The sequence below is a fragment of the Polyodon spathula genome, chromosome 2 (assembly GCF_017654505.1).
Source record: "Polyodon spathula isolate WHYD16114869_AA chromosome 2, ASM1765450v1, whole genome shotgun sequence".
Taxonomy (NCBI): Eukaryota; Metazoa; Chordata; class Actinopteri; order Acipenseriformes; family Polyodontidae; genus Polyodon; species Polyodon spathula.
In genome coordinates, this window is record NC_054535.1 from 82,904,236 (window position 1) to 82,930,148 (window position 25,913).

The following is a 25,913-nucleotide window of genomic DNA, read 5'->3' on the forward strand; positions in this document are numbered from 1 at the left end:
ACATACTGTACCATCACTGTTGCAGTCACACGCTTTTGTGGTTACTACCTTCTGCAATGATGACATAAAATCTGGTTATAGAAAAAATGTAATCAACAAAACATGCAACCAAATGAAGTTTCTGTCATACTTTAACAAGGCATAAATGATCCTGGCGTGCTGAACTGTCCATTAGTGTGCTATTGGCCAGGGTCACAGCATCTGTTCATGATTTAGTTGCCACTCGTCATCCCTGCCTGTCAACGATTTTTATTGACTATTCTTGGCAGGCTTCTTAAATGTCTTGGATGCATAACTGTATGGCGTTCCAGAGATCCTAGCCACGTGCCCAGAGTAGCAACCGTTATGGAATTACCCATGATTTCTAGCGCAATACATCAAACTAATTGCTTGTGGTTTCCTTTTACTTTGACAGATCAAATGCCATTCCCTGCATATGGTGTGACAGGTGGGTACTGACACCAAACACTAATAACCAATAATAAAACCAAACTAAAGTTGCTTGTAGCTTGCAAGGTAATGGACCTGTTGCTTAGGGGGATCATGCCTGGAGAGAAACTTTAAATAATTTCTTAAAAGGTAGGTCAGCTGTCTAAACATGACATGATTTTAATTCAAATCTCTATTAGTTCATAAGATATGCTGTCTCATAACCCCTGTTCACGGGATGATGGTTTCCTTCAGCAGACAATATCCAAAGAGACAATTCACTATGCAGCTGAATGGCCTATGAACACTGTATAAAAATAATTTAAGGGCCAGGAGCAGAGAACCCAAATGGGACATTTCTGCAATTTCAGGAAAATATCCAAGTGTGTGAATTACATCAAGTGGTTCAATTTGAATCTTATATACATTAAGAAAAAGGGGGAATAAGGCAGTTTACATGTTGAACTAAAATATTTCTGCACTGCAGAACTTTTAAAATGTATTTTAATTGCATGGAAGGGATTCACCTCCCAGCCATTTTTACTTTGTTCCAGTTTTCTAATGCTACTGGCCACAGTTTACTGCAGCATGCTTACTTAGCCAGAGATGGGCCTACGGGGGAGAGAGATGGAAAAGCAGGGATGCTTCGGGATAAAGCGTTCTAAGACAGTCAAGAATACAGATGTTTCTCTCATAGGAGGTCATCTGAGGGCTTTCTTTAAATACATTACTAACTTTTAGCAAGAATTTTAGATTTGTGTTACTTATGAGTATATTCTTTTTACACTGTTTGGCTGCTTTTAAATGACGATAAAAGGATCTATATTTCAGGGCTCCCAAACCACTTTTTAATCTTTTTTTTTTTTTTTTTAAATGGCATATTGGAGAACGCCAGGTTGAATCATTCTAGCAGCCGAAACAAAATAAAATAAAAAAGATGAAACATTGTTCTGCTAATCTGAAATAAAATAAGAATTTTGGCTCAGCCGCTTGACCTTAATTTCAACCGATAGAATAGATCTGGCACAGGCAGCTTTGGTCCTAAGAGTTGTTAACTGGCTGTATGCAAGGGCTGCTCTTTCAAATGGCATTGAGTTATTTAATAAAAAGTGATTAAACTTCTCCTGTAAAGCTGTAAGTAAAATTGATATGACAGCTCATTTTAGTTAAACAGGTGAAATAAAAACAATTCCTGCAGTTTTCACCCACGTTTTGACTGCAACTATTTTTGTCCCACTCTAAATGTTTTTTGGCAATATGGTCTTCACAGAAAATAAACATTTGGTGCATTTAAGCGGATTTTCAGCTGAGATTTGAAGATGTTCTCCATGAACAACACAGATGTTGTCTCTTTCCTTATTAGTGTTTCAGCATTGTTATGGCACCTAAACATTGCTAAGGAAATAAAATTTGCCATACTGTTTAAATATTAAAATGGTGACTTCCTTAACTCACATAATTACACAGATCCAGTTTCACAATCCCGAAAATAGCGTACCTTTCCTGTGTCACACTCTGTTCCATCCATGGGTGGATCCAATTTCGTCTTACATTCTTTCTCACCCTCGACTTTGCACCAGAGCCCAGAGCAAATTACATACTGAAAAGATATTAAAAAAAGACTCTTAAGGGGTTCATTCAGTAAAACATAAATAAGTACTTTAGTTTTTTTTAGGAATGTTTTCATAACATGTGCCACAAAGAGAAACGACCAGTTTAATTTACTTTTACTATTTTGTCATTTAAGGTGCTTCACATGCCGTTTCCCTCACTATTTTACAATGGTATGGTGTTTTGAAGTAATTCTGAGTGTTAATAGACTCTGTTGCTCCACTATTGAGCACATCCTTCAAAATATTAATGACCAGAGCCAGTAGCAGTTAGCAAAAAGACTAAAGAAGATAATGTAGTAGCTTGTGTGGAGCTACGTAGCTGTGAAAACTTTTCACCTCAGCTGCACAAAATGCACCTTTAAGCCTGTAGGGTTGACTGGCATGTATAGTAAATAAATGATTTAAAGTCATTTATAAATCCAAAAGAACTGCATGTCATTCCATGAGTCTCCTGTGTGAAAGATAGTAACCCCATCTGAGCAAAACAAAAACGAATAAAAAAAGAATATTTTAAAACAAAAATGAATAAAAGTTCATGGAGGGCACTACTTGCCAAAGTGTATTTAGGAAATAATAATTCTTACTAGTGATTTTAACAACCAGTTACAGGTGGCTGGGCCTATAGAACGTGCTAAAAGCACCAACTGTGCAGTTTAGCCACTAAAAAGACTCCTAATATTGTTTTCACTCACATTTTTACAGCTTTTACACCCAGAATTTTAATTTGGTATTCACATCGCAACTAATGGATGCTGAATAGTTAATAAAGAACACTGTGCCTAAACACAACTATATTTGACAACTAATTGAACGCGTTTGATCTGCGCCTGAGTAAAAATGCCAGAGACAGCATGGACCGGCAACAATTTGGGACGTTACCTAATGCAGAAGTTCAGCGACTGGATTAATGGTTTGATCTTTCTTTGCCATTGTTTACCGGGAGGGTTGTTTAGTACACAGGCAGTGTGTAGTGGATTGTGATATAGGTAGTAATGAGCATGCAACACGCAATCTAGTTACTAATGTCCTCAGTAGTTTTATTGTGCTGCACTTGCCTTCAAACACTACTCTGTATTTTACTCCGTGGTACATCATGTGAGAGATGTATATCTTCAATTCATCGTGTGCTAGTCCTTCACATGCAATTGCTTTGTTCTGTGTTTTAAATGAGAAAGCACAAGGCTTATTAGGTGGTATTTGTTCAATGCTTCTTTTCTTGGACCATTGCTGAGAACAATGTAAGCAATAAAATCAATGCAATTTTTTATTTAAATCAGTAGGGTATTCACACAGATTTGGCAGGGCGACAAATAAGCGAAAGGAACTAACATAGATGTATTAGTCCCCAGTGAAAGAAAGACAATACTGGAAAGTATGATATCATATTTAGCTGTCCCTTTGTACATGAATGATTGCTTCAGTGAACTCACAGCAAACATAAATATCCCACTAAACAAAGCTGAAGTCAGTTGTTGTTTATCCATCATGAAAATAAATATAAGCCATTTCTCCCCAAGAGGTTTTGCATTCTGTTAATGTTGAAAATGAAGGCAATGTTTCTCATTACTGATAAATGGTTGAAGGATGTCTCTAAAGATAAAGATAAATAGGGTTACTGATGTTTTTTTTTTTTTTTTCACTGTATTCGCATTAAACATTTGGGTTAAATCTTGAATAAAATATAAATTAAAAAAAAAGAAAAAAAAAGTTTAATCTGGTTTTAATTCCCCACATACACACAGAGTAGATCTTCCTCTTTACAAATAACATAGTAGAAACTTTACAGTGTATTATACTTCCATTGAATACACTTTACAAAAGGGATCTTTAACTGTATCCTTAATTTACAAGTGTTACTGTACAACACATTAAATGAACGGATCTGTCAGAATCTAACAATGCGCTAGTCACCAATGCAATTGCATTGATAAGGAGGATTCTACTGTGACAATAGGTAGCACACACACGTATATATATATATATATATATATATATATATATATATATATATATATATATATATATATATATATATATATATATATATACACACACACACACACACACACACACACACACACACACACACACACACACACAGTACTTTGCAAAAGTTTTAGGCAGGTGTGAAAAAATGCTGTAAAGTAAGAATGCTTTCAAAAATATACATGTTAATAGTTTATATTTATCAATTAACAAAATGCAAAGTGAGTGAACAGAAGAACAATCTACATCAAATCAATATTTGGTGTGACCACCCTTTGCCTTCAAAACAGCATCAATTCTTCTAGGTACACTTGCACACAGTTTTTGAAGGAACTCGGCAGGTAGGTCGGCCCAAACATCATGGAGAACTAACCACAGTTCTTCTGTGGATTTAGGCAGCCTCAGTTTCATCTCTCTCTTCATGTAATACCAGACAGACTCGATGATGTTGAGATCAGGGCTCTGTGGGGGCCATACCATCACTTCCAGGACTCCTTGTTCTTCTTTACGCTGAACATAGTTCTTAATGACTTTCGCTGTATGTTTGGGGTCGTTGCATGCTGCAGAATAAATTTGGGGCCAATCAGATGCCTCCCTGATGGTATTGCATGATGGATAAGTATCTTCCTGTACTTCTCAGCATTGAGGAGATGATTAATTCTGACTAAATCCCCAACTCCATTTCTCGAAATACAGCCCCAAAATTGCAAGGAACCTCCACTATGCTTCACTGTTGCCTGCAGACACTCATTCGTGTACCACTCTCCAGCCCTTCGGCGAACAAACTGCCTTCTGCTGCAGCCAAATATTTCAAATTTTGACTCATCAGTCCAGAGCACCTGCTGCCATTTTTCTGCACCCCAGTTCCTGTGTTTTCGTGCATAGTTGAGTCGCTTGGCCTTGTTTCCACGTCGGAGGTATGGCTTTTTGGCCACAAGTCTTCCATGAAGGCCACTTCTGACCAGACTTCTCCGGACAGTAGTTGGGTGTACCAGGGTCCCACTGTTTTCTGCCAATTCTGAGCTGATGGCACTGCTGGACATCTTCCGATTGCGAAGGGAAGTAAGCATGATGTGTCTTTCATCTGCAGCAGTAAGTTTCCTTGGCCGACCACTGTGTCTACGGTCCTCAACGTTGCCCGTTTATTTGTGCTTCTTCAAAAGAGCTTGGACAGCACATCTGGAAACCCCTGTCTGCCTTGAAATTTCTGCCTGGGAGAGACCTTGCTGATGCAGTATAACTATCTTGTGTCTTGTTGCTGTGCTCAGTCTTGCCATGGTGTATGACTTTTGACAGGAAACTGTGTTCAGCAACCTCACCTTGTTAGCTGAGTTTGGCTGTTCCTCACCCAGTTTTATTCATCCTACACAGCTGTTTCTGTTTCAGTTAATGATTGTGTTTCAACCTACATATTGAATTGATGATCATTAGCACCTGTTTGGTATAATTGTTTAATCATACACCTGACTATATGCCTACAAAATCCCTGACTTTGTGCAAGTGTACCTAGAAGAATTGATGCTGTTTTGAAGGCAAAGGGTGGCCACACCAAATATGGATTTGATTTAGATTTTTCTTCTGTTCACTCACTTTGCATTTAGATAATTGACAAATATAATCTATTAACATGTCTATTTTTGAAAGCATTCTTACATTACAGCATTTTCTCACACCTGCCTAAAACTTTTGCACAGTACTGTATGTATATATATATATAATGACATATATATATATATATATATATATATATATATTATAATATATATATATATATATAATATAATATATATAAATGTTTAGTGCTGTTATTCGTGTACATCAAAGCTTTTTATAAAAGAGGTGCTGACCAATATAAGGCACTTTGTACAATAAAGAATAATATCCACAAAGTCCTAAAACCATTCTTAGTAATGGTGAATAAACCATCCATGCATACCTCATTTCATTGTTGATATTTTTAAGTCAGGACTGGTTGCACACTCAAAAAAAGAAAAGAAAAAAAACTCTTCTATATTCTTGAAGACCTGACCACTGCTATCGTGACAAATGAATGCACTCATATATTGAACAATAATGCTGTCCAATGTTTAATAGGTCAGGGTTACAAAAGCACAAAAAAACAGTTGTGCACCCTGGACTGCAGTCAGATGGTTTCCTCTTCTTCATCTGTTTAGTGTGAAATGAGTAACACCCATCAAACATAATGCCAGAACATGATTGTTGATAACACAGAGGGTTTGTCATCCAGCTGCTGTTCCACCGAGTGTAAACCAAGACACGAACCCTTATTAAGGACAAGGCATGATGTCACTCCCAGATGAAAAAGACTTCTTAAATTATCGCTTGGGGAAGTAAGGAATTGCGAAACAGATTTGGACTGAAAAGGCTCATCAAATAACCATACATTTAGATTTTCAACTTTATGATTTTGAATACCTAAATTCACAGTGGATTATGTTTTATAAGGCTATAACAGGGTTGTAGACTGCAGGAATAACGGCTGTGAAGCTATTCATCCTTGTTTTACATATTAGTGTTGGAAGTTATGCTTGCTGTATTATCTTCCAGTGCTTAGCTTCCGAGAATATCACGCTCAGCAGAATTCAGTGCAGTCAAGCAGCGAGGAATTAACCTTGTTGTAAAGCTCCCACCCTGGTGTAAACATAACGTTCACAACAAAAATGTACATGTCCTAGCTGGCATGGAACTAATCCCCAGTGTGAGGTGTTAATGAATGTTGCTGGGTCATAGATGTCAAAAGCCATCATTGTCTCTGGAACACACAGCAACTGTAAGGCATTCTTTTCTAATGAATACAGTGTATGCATCCATAGTTCCATGACTATCTTCACTTTTTTCACATGCCTACAAAATCTGTAAAGAAGCAAAAACAGAAAGAAAACACTGCTGCCTTAGAAAGACTTAAAACATATACACTGTTGTGCAAAAGTCTTAGACATGTTGCATTTCTCTACTCTGATGCATTATGGGCATCAACAATTTACTCAAAGCCTCCACTGGTGTTCTATACTATCATAACAACCTTGACTTGCATAAAGAAGGAAAAACATTGAGTGAAATAGCTCGCATCACTCGATTTTCAAGGTGTGGTATCTGAAGCATAACCAACAAGTACAGAGAAACATCTTCTGTAATTGACAAACCCAGGCTGAAGACCAAAAAAGCTGTCTAACAAGGATGAGCAAAACTTGAAGATAACATCCTTAAGAATAGAAATAGAATATGATGTGTTGCAGTAAGAATACCTCTGTTAAGAAAGGGGAACAAGACTAAAAGGCTAATATATGCACAAGAACACAGAAAGTGGACTATGGAACAATGGTCAAAGGTGCTTTGGACTGTTGAGGTGAAATCTGCAACATCCTAGAATTATTGTCACCGAGCATAAAATGACGTGAACTGGTGGATAATCTGCTGTATTTTTGTTGTGTGCTGAATGAAACAGTGTTTGGTATATTTAAAACTATAAGAAAGAGCAAAAAGATAAACAATGTTTTATTATGTGATGGTCTGCTAACAGCTTTCCAAGTCAGTTATATAATACCTCTGAACTCTAAATAAAACTTAAAATAAAACCGAAGTTCCTTGAATTTTTCCAAGCAAAGCAAAGCTGTGTTTTTTTGGTGTTCCAAGATGAAGATTGTGTTGCTTTTCCAAAACAATATTACCAGTACTGTATACGATTAATTTTGCTTTTAAAAAACACAAAAATGTACTATTTTTTTCCAATCAGCTCTATAAAGAAAATGTTTTTGTACTTCACACCCAATATAGAAGTGTGTTTACTAACAAATATATACCAATAAACTGTTCATAACATATACAGTACTGGTATCAGTTTATCCTGTAAAAATGCTTAGATTGACAATCAGATGCAGAATGAATAGCTTTTTCTTTATCTATCTGCCAGTGCATCGTGGCAGAACAGTATGCACCTCTGTATGTGAATCAGGATGAGGTTTTGCGATAATAATGGACTTTTTCGTGTCATGCATGTATAAGAACTTAAGAGTACAATATAAACGAATGTTTGCCTCCACCGTAATTTCACAAGAAAGGCCATGTTTGTAATAAAGTGTTCAGTCACTTTTATGGAAAGTTTAATTCAACCCGCTGAAGATGGAGTTTGAAAAGAAACATAAAGGCGCTCTGTTGCAGTTTTCAATGGTATGTTTACATATATCTAGGGCAGGGGTGTCAAACTCAGTTGCTGGAGGGCCGCAGTGTCTTCTGGTTTTCGTTCCACCCGAGCTCTCAATTACTTAATTGGTCTAATGATTTGATTAATTGGACAAATGTAACACTTCTCTCCAGGTCTCAATGTGTCATAGGTCGTGTACCTTGAACCAAGTGCATTTTTTAAATCATCAACTGTAAAAGGCCTTGAAAAATATGAAATATGTCCAACTGAACAAATGCTTAGATCAGTTATGTTAATTGGGTGATTAAGTTGGAATGAAAACCAGAAGACCCAGCAGCCTTCGAGGCGAGGACTGGAGTTTGACACACCTGATCAGAGCTTGGCTAACTTTTTTATTTATTTTTTTTTCCCCAAATCTTTACCGCCCTTTAAATGTAAATTATTAGTTGTTAAGCTGTCTCTGCATCCTAATAAAGTGAAAACTACTAATGAAAGACTTTAAGATTATTATTTTTTTCCTACAAATGAAGGAGATTATAAATGCTGGACTTGCTATCAGTGTACACTCTGTACTGGGTATTTTATGCTGAAAAGAAAATATGTGAGGAGAACTCTGTTAAACGAGCGAAAGTAACAAAAGCACAACGATAAACTAGGTGACTGCAAGAATGAAATGCAATTAGGATCAGCGTCTGTTTCAATTTTTTTTTTGCGAAACATCAGAACCAGTCAAGATATGAAGGTAAAAACAAGTTACATTGTTTTGTAATTAACAGCTTTCTCTGGGTTTAATTAGGAAACAGAATTGGCTCAAAATAAGTTTAAAGGGACGCCATGTGATTAAAAAAAAAAAAAAAAACTGAAAAAACTTCAAGCCCTACATATATCCTTGCTAATTTCTTTCTAGAGCTATTAGATATTTTTCAAAAATAATTTCTATGGTTTTACATCTTGAGAACACAGAAGCTATTCCATATATTGGAATCTACTTTGCCATGATACTAACAGTTGATTTGCTTACTTAATGGTATCTTTTTTGTTGGTTCGTTAAACACTTGAAAACAGTGACAGATGTGGCCCACATATCTGGTTAAGCGAAAGCAGTAACACAGCAGGAACATGCACATTGCACTGTTAAAGCGAATCACCCTTGATCTGGAAGGAACCCTCACTCCAGGTTAATAGGCTTACTGTCTACTTGCCTATTTAGCCTGTTCACTGATAGTGTGGATAATATGCTACTCATGACCAGTACAAAACTCCTCAAAGATTTTTAGGATATTTCATTCAGACCACTAAAGAAGCTTTAGATTTCTCATTCAGTGTCTGGGAAAATCCATAGCATCGCTCAGTATGTACACCAATGCCACTTGCTGAATATGCATCGTATTACCTTTCACTGATATTAATACAAAATCCTTATGGATATGGCAATCCAAATGAATAGAGGCTAGCTGCAGATCCAGAAATATCAAACGTGAAATCAACATTTAGTTGTATGACTGTGATTTGTTTATCTTACATGAAAGACCAATGTCTTTGTTCAACTCCAGAGACTTCATTACTCACTCCATACCTGCATTTTCTGGCAATAAGAAGCTTTTGGTCCAAACAGAATCTGACATTGCTCATCTGCAGTGTACGTCATCCCAGGTAATGTGGAAGGCAGAATCACAGAATTGAGGCTCTGGGGATCTGTCTGCAGCAAACAACTGCTCGCCTTTGACCTAGCAGAAAGTACAAGCACACTGTTATAGAATAAAATAAGAAAGAGGAAAGAGAGCAGACACATGTGCACAGCTATTTCCTTTATGTTTCAGTTAAATACATAATGTTTTTTCAAACATGACATGAATTTATTAAGGCACAGATTTAAGTGATATGACAAACGGTGTTCTTCAGTAACTTAGAGATGCACTGAAGTCCAACTAGTTTGATCAGACTGTGGGGTCTATGTTTAAAGTAACTGCAGCTAACAAAATAATGCATGAACATATCTGGTGCTAGTTTAGGTTAAAGGAATCTCTCAGTTTCCATGTCTTTTTATTGGCGTATCCATTTGCACTTGTACTCTCTGTGTCATTTTACCTCAGCAGTGTCTTCCTGGTCAAATCATGTACTGGCTGAATGCATGTCACTCAATAGGGGAAGCAGATGATTGGTTATTGACAGTAAAGCAGTTAGTGAATGGGGTGGGGACAATTTCAATTTCACTCTCCAAGTGAAAGCCCAGGAAGTGCAATTTTCTTTACTAATGTAAAGTACCAGCTATCGTGTTTTGAAATGCAAATACATGTTTGCTATAACATGTGTTTCTTTTAAAACTGCACATCTGATGAGATCTATAAAATGAACAGATGTGCATGGTGGAGACATTTTATGGAGCTATTTTATTAGCTTAAATTACTGTAATGGTGGATTTAAATCTACACAGAGGAGGATCTAAATATCGCCATTCTTTAATGCTGTGGTAGCCCTTGGAATGATTTATAGACACACTTAAAATAGTAGCATTACTACAACAATACAGTGGAATAGATCTCCATAAATTTCTATATAAGTTGAATTAAATAGGAATGTATATTTTTCAAAACATAGCCTTTTTCTGCTTTCCACAGATACTGTTTGAGCTGATGCAGAGCTCAGGTAGATAGGTAGCTCAAATTAGCTTCAGAATCATTTTCCAATATTACATGAAATACTTTTACAAATAAATTAAGTGTGGCGTGGTAGGATCACAACCCAGATGGTATTTTCAGGGAGAGAGACTCAGAAAGCCCCAAGTTAAATACATTAAGGCACTCTTTAATTAAAAAAAATAAACAAAAATAACACAAAACAAAAAACTTCACAAAACACACTTAACAAAACAAACAACACAAGGGCCATAACAAAAGGGTTTACAAAAACTCACGAACGTAAACAAGACGGGACGGGATGGGACAGGACGGGACAGCACAGCACAGCACGCCACGCAACACGCAACACGGACCTCCACCTCTATCACCAACATTAATTCTTTAATTCTCAATTACCACTTGTGAACACATATTTTATACACCTATAATTAATCATTTAATCATGTATTCAATTGTCGACTCCAGCCACATTCCCACGTGTTTTGACAGGGAGAAATTTAACCCCCTCCCTGCCAAGTTGCCAACCCACTATTCCACACACAACACATACATTAAAATTGCAGGGCCTTCACCCTGCCACAGTAAGAGTTGGGCTCATGAAATAACAGCACTGATCAAAAGCATTTGATTAAATGTTTGTCTGGTTGACCTTATTTATTTTACTTCGTCTTTAGAATGTTTTACTAGGTGTTTAAAGTTATGGATAAAATATAGAATTTTGTACTTGTTTAAAAAAATGCTGAATGCATACAGTTTAACAGAAAACTAAATGTAATGGAAACATAATTGTGGAGATGAAAGTAAAACTCTTGTTTTCCTTTTTGTTTTAAAAATGAATCTGATTCTCAGAGTGTTCTACAAGGGAATACAGCAGTAGACTTTAAATTTGAGAAACTGGAGAATGCTTTCTTCCTTAGAAACCTGTTCCAAAGGGGTATGCCAGCAAAGACCCCTGAAAGGCTAGGAGTTTGTGAATCCTTATTGCTCTCTCAATTGCAGGCTGATTTACAGATTAACGTTACCTAGACTTTTCACTGTGGGTTTCTGAATGGCAGGGTTTTTAATGCCACTTTGTACAAGCCAGTTTTCCAATGAGCAACACCTTTCAAATGAAATCTGACTATAATTCTATGGTAATAACCACAAATCTGAACCAATTGCTCCCAAAAATAATAACAGATTATATTCTGTGAATAATGTTTATTTTTTTATTATTAACCAGCTATAACTTACCTTCAGTCGGCTGTACAGTGCTGTGAAAGTATTCGCCCCCTGTTTGATTTCTGCATTTTTGCATATTTTTGACAATGAATGAATGAATCAGATCTTCAAGACTTGCTTGTGTGTTTTGGATCATTGTCTTGCTGCATGACCCAGCTCTGCTTCAGGTTCAGTTCATGGACGGACGGCCTGATATTTTCCTGTTGAATTCTCTGATACAGAGCAGAATTCATGGTTCCTTCAATGATAAAGTTGTCCAGGTCCTGATGCAGCAAAGCATCCCCAAATGATGACATTACCACCACCATGCTTGATCGCTGGTATGAGGTTCTTACTGTGGAATGCAGTGTTTGGTTTTTGCCAGACATATCGGGGCCCATGTTGCCCAAAAAGTTCCACTTTTGACTCAGCTGTCCATAGAACACTGTTCCAGAGGATCATCCAGGTGTTTTGGTAAACTTGAGATGAGCATTCATGTTCTTCTTAGTGAGCAGTGGTTTACACCTTGCTGCTCTGCCATGAATCCCATTTTTGCCCAGTGTGTTTCTGATGGTGGAGTCATGAACACTGACCTTAGCTATGGTGAGAGAGGCCTGCAGATTCTTGGATGTTGTTCTAGGATTCTTTGTGACTTCCTGGACGATTTTAGCCTGCTCTTGGAGACATTTTGGCAGGGCGGCCACTCCTGGGAAGATTCACTACTGTCCCAAACTTTCTCCATTTGGACAATATGGCTCTGACTGTGGTTTGGTGGAGCCACAGAGCCTTAGAAATGGCTTTGTAACCCTTTCCAGACTGGTAGGCATCAACAACTTTTTTCCGGAGGTCTTCAGGAATTTCTTTTGATCGTGGCATGATGTGCCTCTAGAACCTGTGTGCTGACAACTTCACTCTGATGGTAAGGGCCAAAATTAGTCAGATTTATATTGGGCAGGGCTGGCCCAAATCAGGCCTGATTGTTAATCAAAGTATTCAAACAGCTGACCCTATCATTTGGGGCAATAACAAATGAAAGAAGCACCAAACAAATGAAAGAAGCACAAAACTTTGGTGTCATTTTTTCTCTCAGACTCCCTCTATATACTACTACAACCCACAAAAGATCTGACCAAATTCAATGTGAAAAATGTGCAAAAATGCAGAAAATCAGACAGAGGGCAAATACTTTTTCACAGCACTGTAGGGCTGAACCTGCTGATAAACTTGGAACCTTTTGCAGGCAAAATAAGGTATTGTTGTACCTGATTAACTTAAGTCCTTGAATATCCAAAATTAACATATTAATGAGGTTTAATCCTCTTTGTACTGTTTCCCGTAGGATGATCATAATTTAATAATAATAATGTTTAACAATGTGTAGACTTCCAAATGGAATGGGATTTAATTGAACTTCGATGTGCATTAATATGGGAATAAAGGAAGTGGTTTCAAGCATTTATACTGATCATGGTAATTCTTAAGTCTGCTTTACTTAAATGTGATGCCTCACAACCCTAAGCTCTTCTGATTTTTTTCAGGGCAGTTCTTGTTTCCAACTGTCGTTTATGCCACCATTATGTTTTCACCACAAGAAAACCCTACTTCCACTAGCCTCTGTTGAAAGGATTTGGTTAGCTCATAAAAGACTAATATCCACTCAAACAGAGCGTGGAAAGTTTCAGAGTTTGTGGCCAGGCTGAGATCTGCCCCTATAAATAGTATGGTTTTGTTTGCAATTAAAAACAAAAAGCTGTGTTTAATTTCCTTAATTGAAATGAATGTGCAGCAGGTGGCCAGGTGTGAATTGAACAATTGATAATAAATTAACCCTGGTCACCTGCCTTTAAAAAGAGTCTGAAAAGCTAGTTTCTTTGTCTTCTTGGGCTCTTCTTTGTTGTTGGGTGGTTGGGTGGTTGGTTGGGTGGGTGGGTGGTTGGTTGGTTGGTTTAGTTTTGGTGGGTGGGTTGGGTTGCGTTGTGTGGAGTTGGGAAGGTTGGTTGGTTGGTAAGTTGGTTGGTTGGTTAGTGTGCGTGCGGGCAGATTGGTAGGTTGGTGGGTGGGTTGATTGGTAGGTTGGTTGGTGGGCGGGAGGATTGGTAGGTGGGTGGGTGGATTGGTAGGTTGGTTGGTGGGCGGGAGGATTGGTAGGTGGGTGGGTGGATTGGTAGGTTGGTTGGTGGGCGGGAGGATTGGTAGGTGGGTGGGTGGATTGGTAGGTTGGTTGGTGGGCGGGGGGATTGGTAGGTGGGTGGGTGGATTGGTAGGTTGGTTGGTGGGCGGGAGGATTGGTAGGTGGGTGGGTGGATTGGTAGGTTGGTTGGTGGGCGGGGGGATTGGTAGGTGGGTGGGTGGATTGGTAGGTTGGTTGGTGGGCGGGAGGATTGGTAGGTGGGTGGGTGGATTGGTAGGTTGGTTGGTGGGCGGGAGGATTGGTAGGTGGGTGGGTGGATTGGTAGGTTGGTTGGTGGGCGGGAGGATTGGTAGGTGGGTGGGTGGATTGGTAGGTTGGTTGGTGGGCGGGAGGATTGGTAGGTGGGTGGGTGGATTGGTAGGTTGGTTGGTGGGCGGGAGGATTGGTAGGTGGGTGGGTGGATTGGTAGGTTGGTTGGTGGGCGGGGGGATTGGTAGGTGGGTGGGTGGATTGGTAGGTTGGTTGGTGGGCGGGGGGATTGGTAGGTGGGTGGGTGGATTGGTAGGTTGGTTGGTGGGCGGGAGGATTGGTAGGTGGGTGGGTGGATTGGTAGGTTGGTTGGTGGGCGGGAGGATTGGTAGGTGGGTGGGTGGATTGGTAGGTTGGTTGGTGGGCGGGAGGATTGGTAGGTGGGTGGGTGGATTGGTAGGTTGGTTGGTGGGCGGGCGGATTGGTAGGTTGGTGGGTGGGTGGATTGGTGGATTGGTAGGTTGGCGAGTGGTTGTGCTGTGCTGCGCTCTCTTCTCTGTGCCCCAGCATTAGGATTTATTACTGTGCGGATAGCGAGGGAGTCTGAACCTGAAGTCTGAAAGTGTGTTAATGGCAGGGATGCATATAGAGGATTTTATTCGCACCAAACTTTATTTAAGTTTGTGTTAGGGAGAAGGTTCCTGGTGTGGGACCTCCCTTTCAGTGGGAGCAGCGCATGGCCTGAGTTTGGACACCTTTTGCTTTATAGCTGTGTTCTCACTGTGTTTTGTTTTGCCTTTTTGGAATTAGTGGTGGTCACAAACAGCTGCACCCCTTGTGTTGATAAATAAAACCTAGACACCTGAGTGGCGTTTTCAAAATCAAACCCTCTGTGTCTCTCAGCGGATACCCACACAGTAACTGTACACCCCTGTTACAGCTCAATGGATTTTAACAAACTAATTAAACTACACAACCAACTGGATTGTTAGCAAAACTGCAAGAAGCTAACCTTCATTTGGAAAGACTTACAATTGTAAAGAAATTGTTCAAATCAAATGTCTCAAACTGAAATGACTATAGAAGGGATCCCTTTCCCTATCTGTAAACTGTTGCATTACCTGAGAAACCTTTCCATGTCCTCTCTGCTGCATTGAGACCAGGAGACGTCTCCAAGGTTCTGTCCTTTAATCCATTCCCCAGACATGATATGGAGGCCATCTGCACAGGATGGGTGGTCATTGTCATGATTTATCCCCATGCTAAAATTGGAGAAGAATGAAACAATATAAAAAAAAAATGATGTCCAAAAAAAAGGGCAAAAAACTAGGGCATAAATAACTGAAATAACATGGAGAAATGCTTTAGTGGATTAAACCAAAGCCTTATCAATGCAAATTAATTCCACATTCAAGTGTCGTTGAATAAGCTAATGAACACAGAAAGGCAAGCCAGCAAAAGGAACAGTATGTTTGAAAAATGATTGCTGATACAATTTATATCTTGCAATAACATAATTTAATTCAAACTGAAAGATGGAGGTACAACAAGAATAGACAGTACAGAAAAAGTCTACTAAATACAACTACCAAAATGTGCTCTTCAAATCACTTTCCAAGATGAACAAACATACTGCACTCAACTCAAACCTTGAGAACCATAACAATCACAGTTTGGTGTGGAATAATATAGTCTAATACATTCATTGAAAGATATATCTTATTTGTTATGCTTAAATATCTATTGGCATAATGCATGCTCCCACTCATGCAGGTACCATTAAATGCATGCCCCACAATGTACTGTATGTAGTGTGGTACGGTTGCTGGGGGGAAAGATATAAGTTTAAGACTATCAAGGTCTATTTTTTCCTGACAGGGGTTTTTAAAAATGTAATTACAGTTACCTGTCCATTAGAGGTCATTGTTTGGTTAAATCATGTGCGTTTAACAAAGTAAATGTCTTTAAATAGAGGTTACACTTGTATGATTGTTCTGTTGGAATGACCTCATTAATGGATTGCCCAGCTGCATAAAGGCCTGTTTGTATCAACTCGATTTGGAGTGTAAGGAGAGGTGAACAAAGTATTTATGTAACAAAGTAACACAGTATTTGCTTGTGGGAAAACTGTGCGCTACAATTAATCACGATACTGGTGTTTTGTGAAAAAGCTTACCTGTCCTGACCTTATTTAGGGAACCCAAGAAAGTGTGTATAAATTAGGATCTCCATGAGGAGTGAGGTTTTTGGTTGTCTTTTTGTTTCTGTTTAAAAAAAAGTTATAAATAAGCACAGCAGTGTTGTTGGGAGGAAGAACAAGTCCCTGCACTGGTTGCTGCACATGTCCCCTCAGCCCATACACCATATTACCTTATATCTTAACTGCATTTTAGGTTGCAGTGAATTTATATAAAACTTACCTAATAGCCCCAGTTTTAGATGCCCATTTTAAAAGGCCACAATCAAGATTCCACTTTACAGTAATTCCACTCCCCTGTGCAGACATTTATTTGTGTTTTGTATAAAATGAATTTATAGTCAAAACTGACATATTGTTTTCATTTGTACAGTTGGCGTGTAATTACTGAATTTTCCATTTTTATTTTTGAACGTTTGCCTAACAGCTATGGTAAATTGTGAATTAATAATACCGGTCTTGGAAGAACAAATTATTCATTTATCAAGGCCATTTTAGCTATATAATATGTAAAGCAATGTCTTCAAGCAATAACACTATTCACAGAGGACTGAATACAATTGGACCCGGAGGAAGAAACAGAGCTGCAAGAAAAGCAGGCTTATGGATCCATATATTCATTTTCATGATATCTTTAAGATCTCACAAACATAACCCACTGTTCCATACTTCAATCCCAATGTAATAAGAAACAACGTCACCCCATTGGAATTGAAATTGTTTTTGGTAATATGTTTTACAATGTATTGATGATCATTTAAAAATGTACAAAAAAAACCCCTTTTTTTATACATTACAAAAATAAATATAATACTAATAAAATTACAAAAAGAGTTTGTGCGAAGAAAGAAAACATCATAAGTTAAACCTGAATTGACACTTTCTACGGGAAATCTTAATTGTACCAATTTTCCTTTTTATATTATATAAAAGACTATTAGTGCTGACAGCCCTAAAATGTGCAGGAAATTAAACTATTTAAAGCAAATATATATTTTTTTTATTATAAAAAGGCATGTTGACAGCATTAAATAGACAACATAACATGCCAAAGGGTTTTATTAAAAATAGTCATCTGGTATTAAATACAATTTATTCTTTGACAAATGGTTTGCATGCATAAACAACTTCTTTTTTTTCAGTGAATAGTACTTAGCCAACAAGCACAATTTGAAAATCTCTTTTTAAAACTATCCTGACAAAGGATGACTAGCGCAGCAGACAATAAAACTGAAAAAAAATGTTGTCAAGTCAATTAGAAAATATTTGTATCTTGTAAAACTGTTACTTTTTCAAAGGACTCCACCAGGAACTTCTCTATCACGCACAAACATTGCACAAACTACAATAAAGCCTGAAGACACTTTCAAACTTCCCTGCTAATGCTTAACCTGGGAGATGTAACGTGGATATTACATTACACAGAGGCTTGCAGGTGTTATCCAAAGGATAGATATTTTTGCTGGCAAGAGAAATTGAAGACTCTAATACTGTCCTCCTGGGCAATCTGCTAAGCATTTATATCTTAATTCTGTATAAACTGTTAATAAAACTATAAAAGAGATGTCATCCTATTTTATCAATAGAAAACCCCCACATGTGCACACAGCTGTGCAAGACATAGAAACCACAGATTTTCCACCTTAAGTCTCCAACTGATTTTTCAAAATAACCCCCATACATACTGAAATATGAAATGCTTATTTCAGTGTAATGGATGTTAAAAACTGATGCAGCTGCATGTTTTACAACCCATGTTCTTTCTGCTAATGATATTTTTGAGTGAGATTGTCCAGATATTTAGTGCTTACTGCATACTATTGTGTAAACCTTTTTTCTTGTTTTTTTTTTCCCTCCCAACAATTAACCCAAATGTTTCCTGTACCCAAGTGACTCATATATTTTCAGCTCACACTAGATGGCAGCATCAAGCATGAGGGCCCCCTCTACTGGAGTGAGCAAGGTGACTTTGTGAGGGAGTGCATGTTTTTCTGGCCCTTACGCCTTGTTTTTTTTGTCTTTTTTTTCATAATTAGCAAACAGTTAAGAGTTCCCAATTTTTTATTCTCCCCAATTTAAATGCTATATATCTTCTTGGGATGATTGAAGTTCAACAGCCTTTTTTTTTTTAGCCAGCAAACCTAAGCAGTGGTTGTTCTTAAGACGCTAAGCTACTGCACCCTGGAGGCAAGTCTGACTAATCTCCACCTGGTCTTAACTGCTGCCTGACCAGAATCAGTTACTGAAGCATGGTGAGTCAACCAAGCAATGGCCAAATGCAGTTCTCTCTATGGGTCACGAACAGAAAATAAGAACTCAGCACGACAGGTATTTGAACTGATCTATGTGAGGCAATGAGAACGCCATAACAAATATCTTTTTGACATACTTTTGCTTTCAGACTCAAGTTTTCAAATATGATTGTGTTAGCAGGCTGAGAACATACCTACATCAATACAATTAAGAGTTAACCCAATTCAGTTTCTTCTAGTATTTGAGTAAAGATTTCCCTGAGTACAGCAGCACAAAACACTTTTTTATCCCGTATCTTATCCTTCCTAATGCTTTCTTTTTAATCTCATCTTAACCATTAATTAATTAAGCAGTAAGACCCAGCCAACAAGAGCATTACCAGGCATTAGGGACTGTTTGGGTGGTAACTGACTGGTAGCATCATACAACTATTACCTAGGAGCACAAGAACATTGCTTGTGTATTTATTTTTGTGTTGGCATTAAAAGAAATTACATATAATTTAAATTGATGACTACAATATTATCATCCATTTTAACAATGTAATGTAAAAAAAAAAATAAACTATTTAATTAACTCCCCTCACGTCAGAATAGGCAAGCTGATCATAGATCCCAGTTTAAATTTTCCCGGTTTGAAATAGGCATTCTAGAGTCTGAATTGAAATCCAGTTAATATACCTCATCAAACAGACAGATTGCATGCAGTCCAATTACTAGCTGGTGGTGCTCCTGTATTTCAATAGGTTACTTGTATTTCAATAGGTTACTGTAAGATCAAACACAGTGCAATGGCACTTTACAAACGACTGTGTTCACCACACCACACAAGTGTTTGACATTTGAAAGTGACACATACAGCTTAATGTTAATCAATTGTATACCATATAAGGTTATTGAAGTGTTGGCCAAAAACTTATCATTTGCTAACAGTAAACTGCTTACTGTGCAGTGCTTCAAGTACATGATGCTAATAAAATAATTTCAGCAATCATTTCATAGGTCTCACGTGACTTTAATTGGCAATTTATTTGAAAATGTAAATTTCAACAGGTTACATCAAGGAACTCATTGACACTGAAAACAGATCAGTCATCGCAAGTCTGCCCTCGAAGGAGAACCAACGAGTGAAGCTGCATGGAGTACCTTTAAAGAAACTAAATGGAACACAGTTTTTTTTTTTTTTTTTTTTTTTGTATATCAGGAGAAGTCATTGTGTATAATTAACGTCATGTTCAGAATTGTTTTTCCTACAAGAACTCAAACTCCCAGAAGCAACTTATGTGTCAGTTGTTTCTTCCGAGTGCAGCATGGGAAAGTGCAAAATGTGCTGAAAAAAACTCAAATACAAATCTAACATAATTTGCGAGTGTTTAATATAGTTCTATGAAGTGATGGCAATACATATTAGATTAGATTTACTGGGATTATCTTGTACTTTAATGACGGACCTGGTACTGAGTAAATATAAGTGCTGCATCTCCTGGGAGAAGAGGCTGGTCATGGAAAAAGCCTGAGCAGCCTGTCAATCCCCTTTTCCTGAGGCCCATTCAGAGTTGCATGTTGAAGAAAGAACGTAAAAGGAAACCCAATCAGCAGACCATGTGCACAAAGCTATGCATCTTAAATAGTACAGACATGGAGTGATGGTCATGGTATTGGGAAGACAACACAACCTGTAGCCAAGGTAACACATAGTTACACAACAGGATAAACAGACTGTAAGTTCCTAAATTACAATAATAAGCAGAATTACTTTGTCAACCAATGTTATTTTAGTTTTTTTTTTTTTTTTTCCAGGAAAAAAAAGGCAAAAGGTTAACATAATGAACTTTCAAAGGCACAAAAAGGAGTCTTTTGGAAGAGTGTCCCTAAATTAATATGGAATACAGTATAATAGGGAGTCAACACCTGTTTAAATACATTGGTTTATACACCATTATTAAAAGAACATGAAAGTTGGCATGTCATTGGGATCTTTCTAAATGACGCTACACAGTGGAAACTTAAATGTAGCATTATTAGTCACAAAATGTTCTTTACCTCACTAGTGCTTTTCTTTTATGGTGTTTACCACTTCACAGTAATTTGCCTGTGGGAGGGTCAGAGCATCACAAGAAGGCCCCTCACTTATAACTGGATTTCCTTGTCTATTCATGTTTTATTTCTAATAATGGTGCTCAGGGACACTTCATTAAGTGAAAGCCAGTGTACAAGAGTAAACTGTATTGTATTACACTGTACATCCAGTCCCAAGTTATTCAGGCCCAAATTACAATGGTATTACTGCAAAGCCTTTAGCTACTTTTTCAGCAAGTACAGGTTGAAGAAGCAAACCTTGATGCACAATATCAAAACCAAACTACAAACCAGATCGCACGTATTGGTTGGCCATGTCCTGTGTGATGTGGACAAAGAGACAAAGAAATGTGGGTCCTGTCCATTGAAGGTATAGAATGATATAGAATGGAAGAACTGAACTTTGTGGCATTGATTGGTATCTCACAACCCCCCATTACTATGAAGAGATCATCTGACCCATAGTTGTCACTTCTGCTCAACATTGTAGGCTAGATATGATCTTGTGGAAAAGGAAAATGTTATCCTGCTATGACTTTTGCACTCACAGGACACGCCAACTATGTCATACAGTGCATGAGAGGAACTGACTCCAAACACAGGGACTCAGTTAACTGCAGCACTGTAGTTGGCATGGCAAAACATTCCTCAAGATAGTGTTCACACAGTGACTTATGGGATGCCACAAAGGGGGCATTTTGTATTGGCGCTGGAGTCTATCAAATATCTAACTGAACACACCTCATTGGGACAATTACAATTCTTAAACAAATACTACTTATAAGCTGCTAAATAATATCTTAGTTAATAACTCCTTGTTTGGTAATTTAGAAGAGTGTGGTTGTGTGATTTTATATTAATCATAAAGATATCACACACATATGTATGTAGTTTTCTACAATATATTGAAAATGATAATAAAAATCCTGAAAAAAATATGTCTGGATTATTTGAGATTATATCCCATAAAGCAGTTTGCCAAAAAAGATTATGTTGAGTGATTTGGAATGGTTGCTTTTGTTCAAAAATGCAAAACTGCATTTAAGGCCAGTAGATAAATACATGAACACTTTCTTTAGATTATTTTTACATTAAATGTTTCAGATTTCAAGTTCATTACAGTAACATAAATCTTATGATGCTATCACACATTTTTCATCAGACTGTGTATTCTGTGCAAAAGCCATCATATGCAAGACAAAAGGTTAGGACTGGGTTAGAACATTAGGTTGTTTGTTTTGAACAGTAATGATTAAAGTTTCTTCATTCTTATAAATCTCATTACTAAGGATTGACATAACACAAAAATGTTATTGTATGTTGTGTTGCCATGGTTTTGAATTTGGACAAATGCTAACAGTCAACATTCTTCAAGTAACACATAAGTAAAGCTTCATTAGGGGTATTTAACAAAATCAGAACTGAGAATTACCATGTGCACATAAGTGAAATCATTTTTTAACAAACCGTATTTTTTTTATTATTCAATATGATGAACTATAAATCTAGTACTTGATTTTGAATGCATTAACCAATAACTGGCTGAGTGTAAGTTTCTCCCTAATGCAATGTATGTCTGGCTGTGCAACACATTACACCTGCAATTAATCATATGCTGTCCTTCATCCTCATGTTCTTTTGAAAACCTTAGCTGTTGTAACACCCCAGGGAAATCACTAGAATTACTACTGGAATGAACCAGTGGACTGGTCAAGCTCTGGCTGCAAAGCTAAACTTTCTACAGCATAATGGCTTACAGTACCACTGCTAGACTGTGCATTCTTCTTGAATGATGTACTGTTACAAAAAGAATATACTAACTACCAATACTACTATATGTGCATCTGCACATTATGTTACAGGATGTGGAACTTATACTAGTATTGTCCAATATATTGTTTTTGTAATGGTTAGAGCAAAGGAACAGGGGCAATGAATGCTACCTTAATTTTGGATTTAATGTTATTGTTAAACTGCAGGTGGCCTCATTATCACTTTCACCGAAGAGATTTTGAAGACGGGCAAAAGTTTGCCTTTGCAATCCAAACAAACATCCTCAAAGCAGTTGTTTTCAAAGAGAAAACACTTTCTCAGGAAACCTACTGAACACACAATACATAAACAACTGCATACACAGTTAGAAGTATTTCCCATTAAAGGTAAAGTCAGTTTCTATTGATTTGCTAACCCTTTCTGCTTCCACTTTCCGTGGATTGGCCAGCGCTAGCTAAATTGCACTAGCGTCCAGCCTTTGCTCTGTTCAAAATCATAACGTGAGGGAACAGGAGGCAATGCAGACGCTCTTGAGTTTGCTCATCGTCTTCCACTTGTTTAGCGTTCATCAGAATTGAGGCCAGAGTGTTTCAAAGGGACAGGGAATGGTTATATTATGGCATATGTGGCAGTGTGAAAGCCCTGCTGGTGCACGTGTGTGTGTGCGTATCTTGGTGTGGGAATAATGGGTTGGCAGGGTAGGGGTTCAATATCTCTAGGCCACAACACGTGGGAATGTCACAGGTGTATAAACAGGTTCACTGGTGTTAGTTAGAAAGGATAGGATTGATGCTGGTGTTATAGGCAAAGTTATGTGTTTGGTGTTCCGTGCTGTCCTGTCCTGTATTGTTGTGAGTTTTGTAGACATTTTGTTTTGGCCCTTGTGCCGTTTTGTTTATTAATGTGTTTATGCTCTGTGTTGTATTTAAAGTGTTTGTGGGGTTCTGTGAAACTGTTTATTTTGACCACCATGCCTTTTGTTTTGTTCCAGTGTGTGTTTATTATAATTAGTTTGTTTATTAAATGTGCGCATCAGCGTTTAAACCTGCAGCTTTCTTTTCTCTGAGTCTCCCTCCTAGTTGAAACAGCTTGCCAGTGACGTTACCCTGTCACAAATACCAATGGGTTATTTTTTATAACATAGAGATTTTCATATCATACAATTATATATACAAAATAATCAGAATCAATTCCAATAATAACAGCATCAACTTTCTTATCATGATGCAATGCTTTTTTTTGGTGCCTGTTAAGTGGTTCCTTCCCTCAGAGGCTTGTTTTTGTGCTACTGTTTTGCCACATTACTATAGGTATTGCTTTTTAAATGACTTGGCAAGACTGCAGAAACCTAAGAAACTCAGACCCAGCTGCAGTCAATAACCAAGTTATTCAGTGCAATCTCTAACTTGACGAATAAGTAGGGTTGTACTACATAGTGACTTATTCAAAACTTGACAGAATGTAAAAAAAAAAGTACTTCTGAAAGGTCTGCTTAACAGATGTTATGTGTGTTGCTTATCCCTCTCTTATGATGATAATAGCAAAGAGGTGTACTCATTCGTCAATGTGAAGTATTTATGTGTTAGACAAAAAACAGCAAGTACATAGTGGTGTCACACATCAACCTACTTTTTGAATATGCTCTGTGTAAAATAGCTAGTTAATAATATTTATTGCCAAACTTCCATATTATCTTCAAATAATGTAGCAGATTGAATGACTACAACAAGTCACAATGTTAACCATTCCCCTAAAATATATGTATTACCTCTAATTAGCTTTATAAACATTATAACTGCCCCTTTTTTATTGTGCAGAGAATGTTTTTGTTCTTCAGTTTCATTTTTTTGTGTACGTTAATTGCGGACTTCAAGTACAATGTTTTATATAAACTGCTGCATCCTGGTACTTTTGCTATAGGTCAGATGTCTGAATAAACTGCAACAACAAGGAGGGTCCCCAAATCCCTCACATGGTAAAAGCAGTGCCGCACAGTGTGCAGGGTGAGTCATACAAATCAGAGATCGCAAGTTCAAATCCTGGTTGTGCGAGGCAGCCAGCCCTCGCTGGGGACTTCCGGGGTTGGGGAGATCGGATCCAGCTTAAACTGTTTCTCTTCACCGCTCTGCAGCAACCCCTACAGGACAGGTGCAGAGTAAACTTGGGGCGGAAATTTGCTAGGCTGGTTTTGTCTTCCAGAGGCCAGTAGCCTGCTGTAAAAAGACACCAGTTGGCTCGTGGGATAGGAGGACACCCACTGAGCCTCGGGTCTTCGAGCTGTATGGGGAATCATCGCAGTGAAGGAGAAAAATAATAATAATAACAATAATTAGACATTCCAAATTATGGTAAAAATAATTTGGAGATTCTAAATTTAAAAAAAAAGAAGACAAAAAAACTGCAACAGTGTTTGATCTAGTGTTGTCTACAATGTTTACATACAAAAGGCAATGGGGACACCCTTACTGTACATTCAATAGGTACACATTCTTCAGCCAAGGTAAACTTTTTAACTACTATGAAACAGAAAGTGATGTAATTCATATAGTAAGGTGAAGGAATGAAAGAAGAATTGAAATTGAGAGGGTAACATAATGGGGCTAGAGAAACTAAAAACATGCAGATGTTTTTGGGAATCTTGACAAGACCACCATGTCACCTTCACCGGAACAAAAACATGCCTAATGTTTAATTTCTGTTCAATATATAATGCTTGCATTTGGCTTTCAGGCACAGTTAGTTATTGTCCTACATGCATACTGGGCCACATTTGTATCCACTGTGGTAGAAAAATGTGGTGTCGGGTTCACATTTCATGCCATTTTCACCACATTTTTTGAATCGATGCCTGACTGCACTTCTACAGTGAATGATAAACAAAACTGTACGTTCCACAGATGTGCCACATTTTGAGCAGGCCTCCAGTGACACACAGTACAGGAAGAGATGGGCATAGCATACTAAGGAAAATTGATAAGATTCATATGGGCCATTAGAACAAGTATCTGACTTGTTATACTGAAGACATACTTACAAACACTTGCTCCAACACAAACCCCCTTTCATTACAGTGTGATAGAAGGGCGAATTTAGGGTATCCCAACTGATGTTGCAGACATAACAGAGAGCAATACTGTAATGTAAAACATTCAGCACTGGCTAGAGAGGAAAGAGTGATTGATTCGGGCAGCTAAATTGCTTGT

General features: G+C 37.8%; 1 protein-coding gene across 1 annotated transcript in view; it reads right to left on the minus strand.

The window, feature by feature from the left end:
- LOC121302267 (A disintegrin and metalloproteinase with thrombospondin motifs 19-like) overlaps positions 1-25,913 on the minus strand; it is a 104,419-nt gene that overhangs the window by 47,361 nt on the left and 31,145 nt on the right. Inside the window, exons 9-11 of the mRNA XM_041232116.1 lie at positions 15,531-15,671; positions 9,767-9,917; positions 1,928-2,029 (exon numbers count right to left, since the gene is read on the minus strand). Coding sequence (XP_041088050.1) covers positions 1,928-2,029; positions 9,767-9,917; positions 15,531-15,671 — 394 coding nt within the window. The remainder of the gene's footprint in view (positions 1-1,927; positions 2,030-9,766; positions 9,918-15,530; positions 15,672-25,913) is intronic.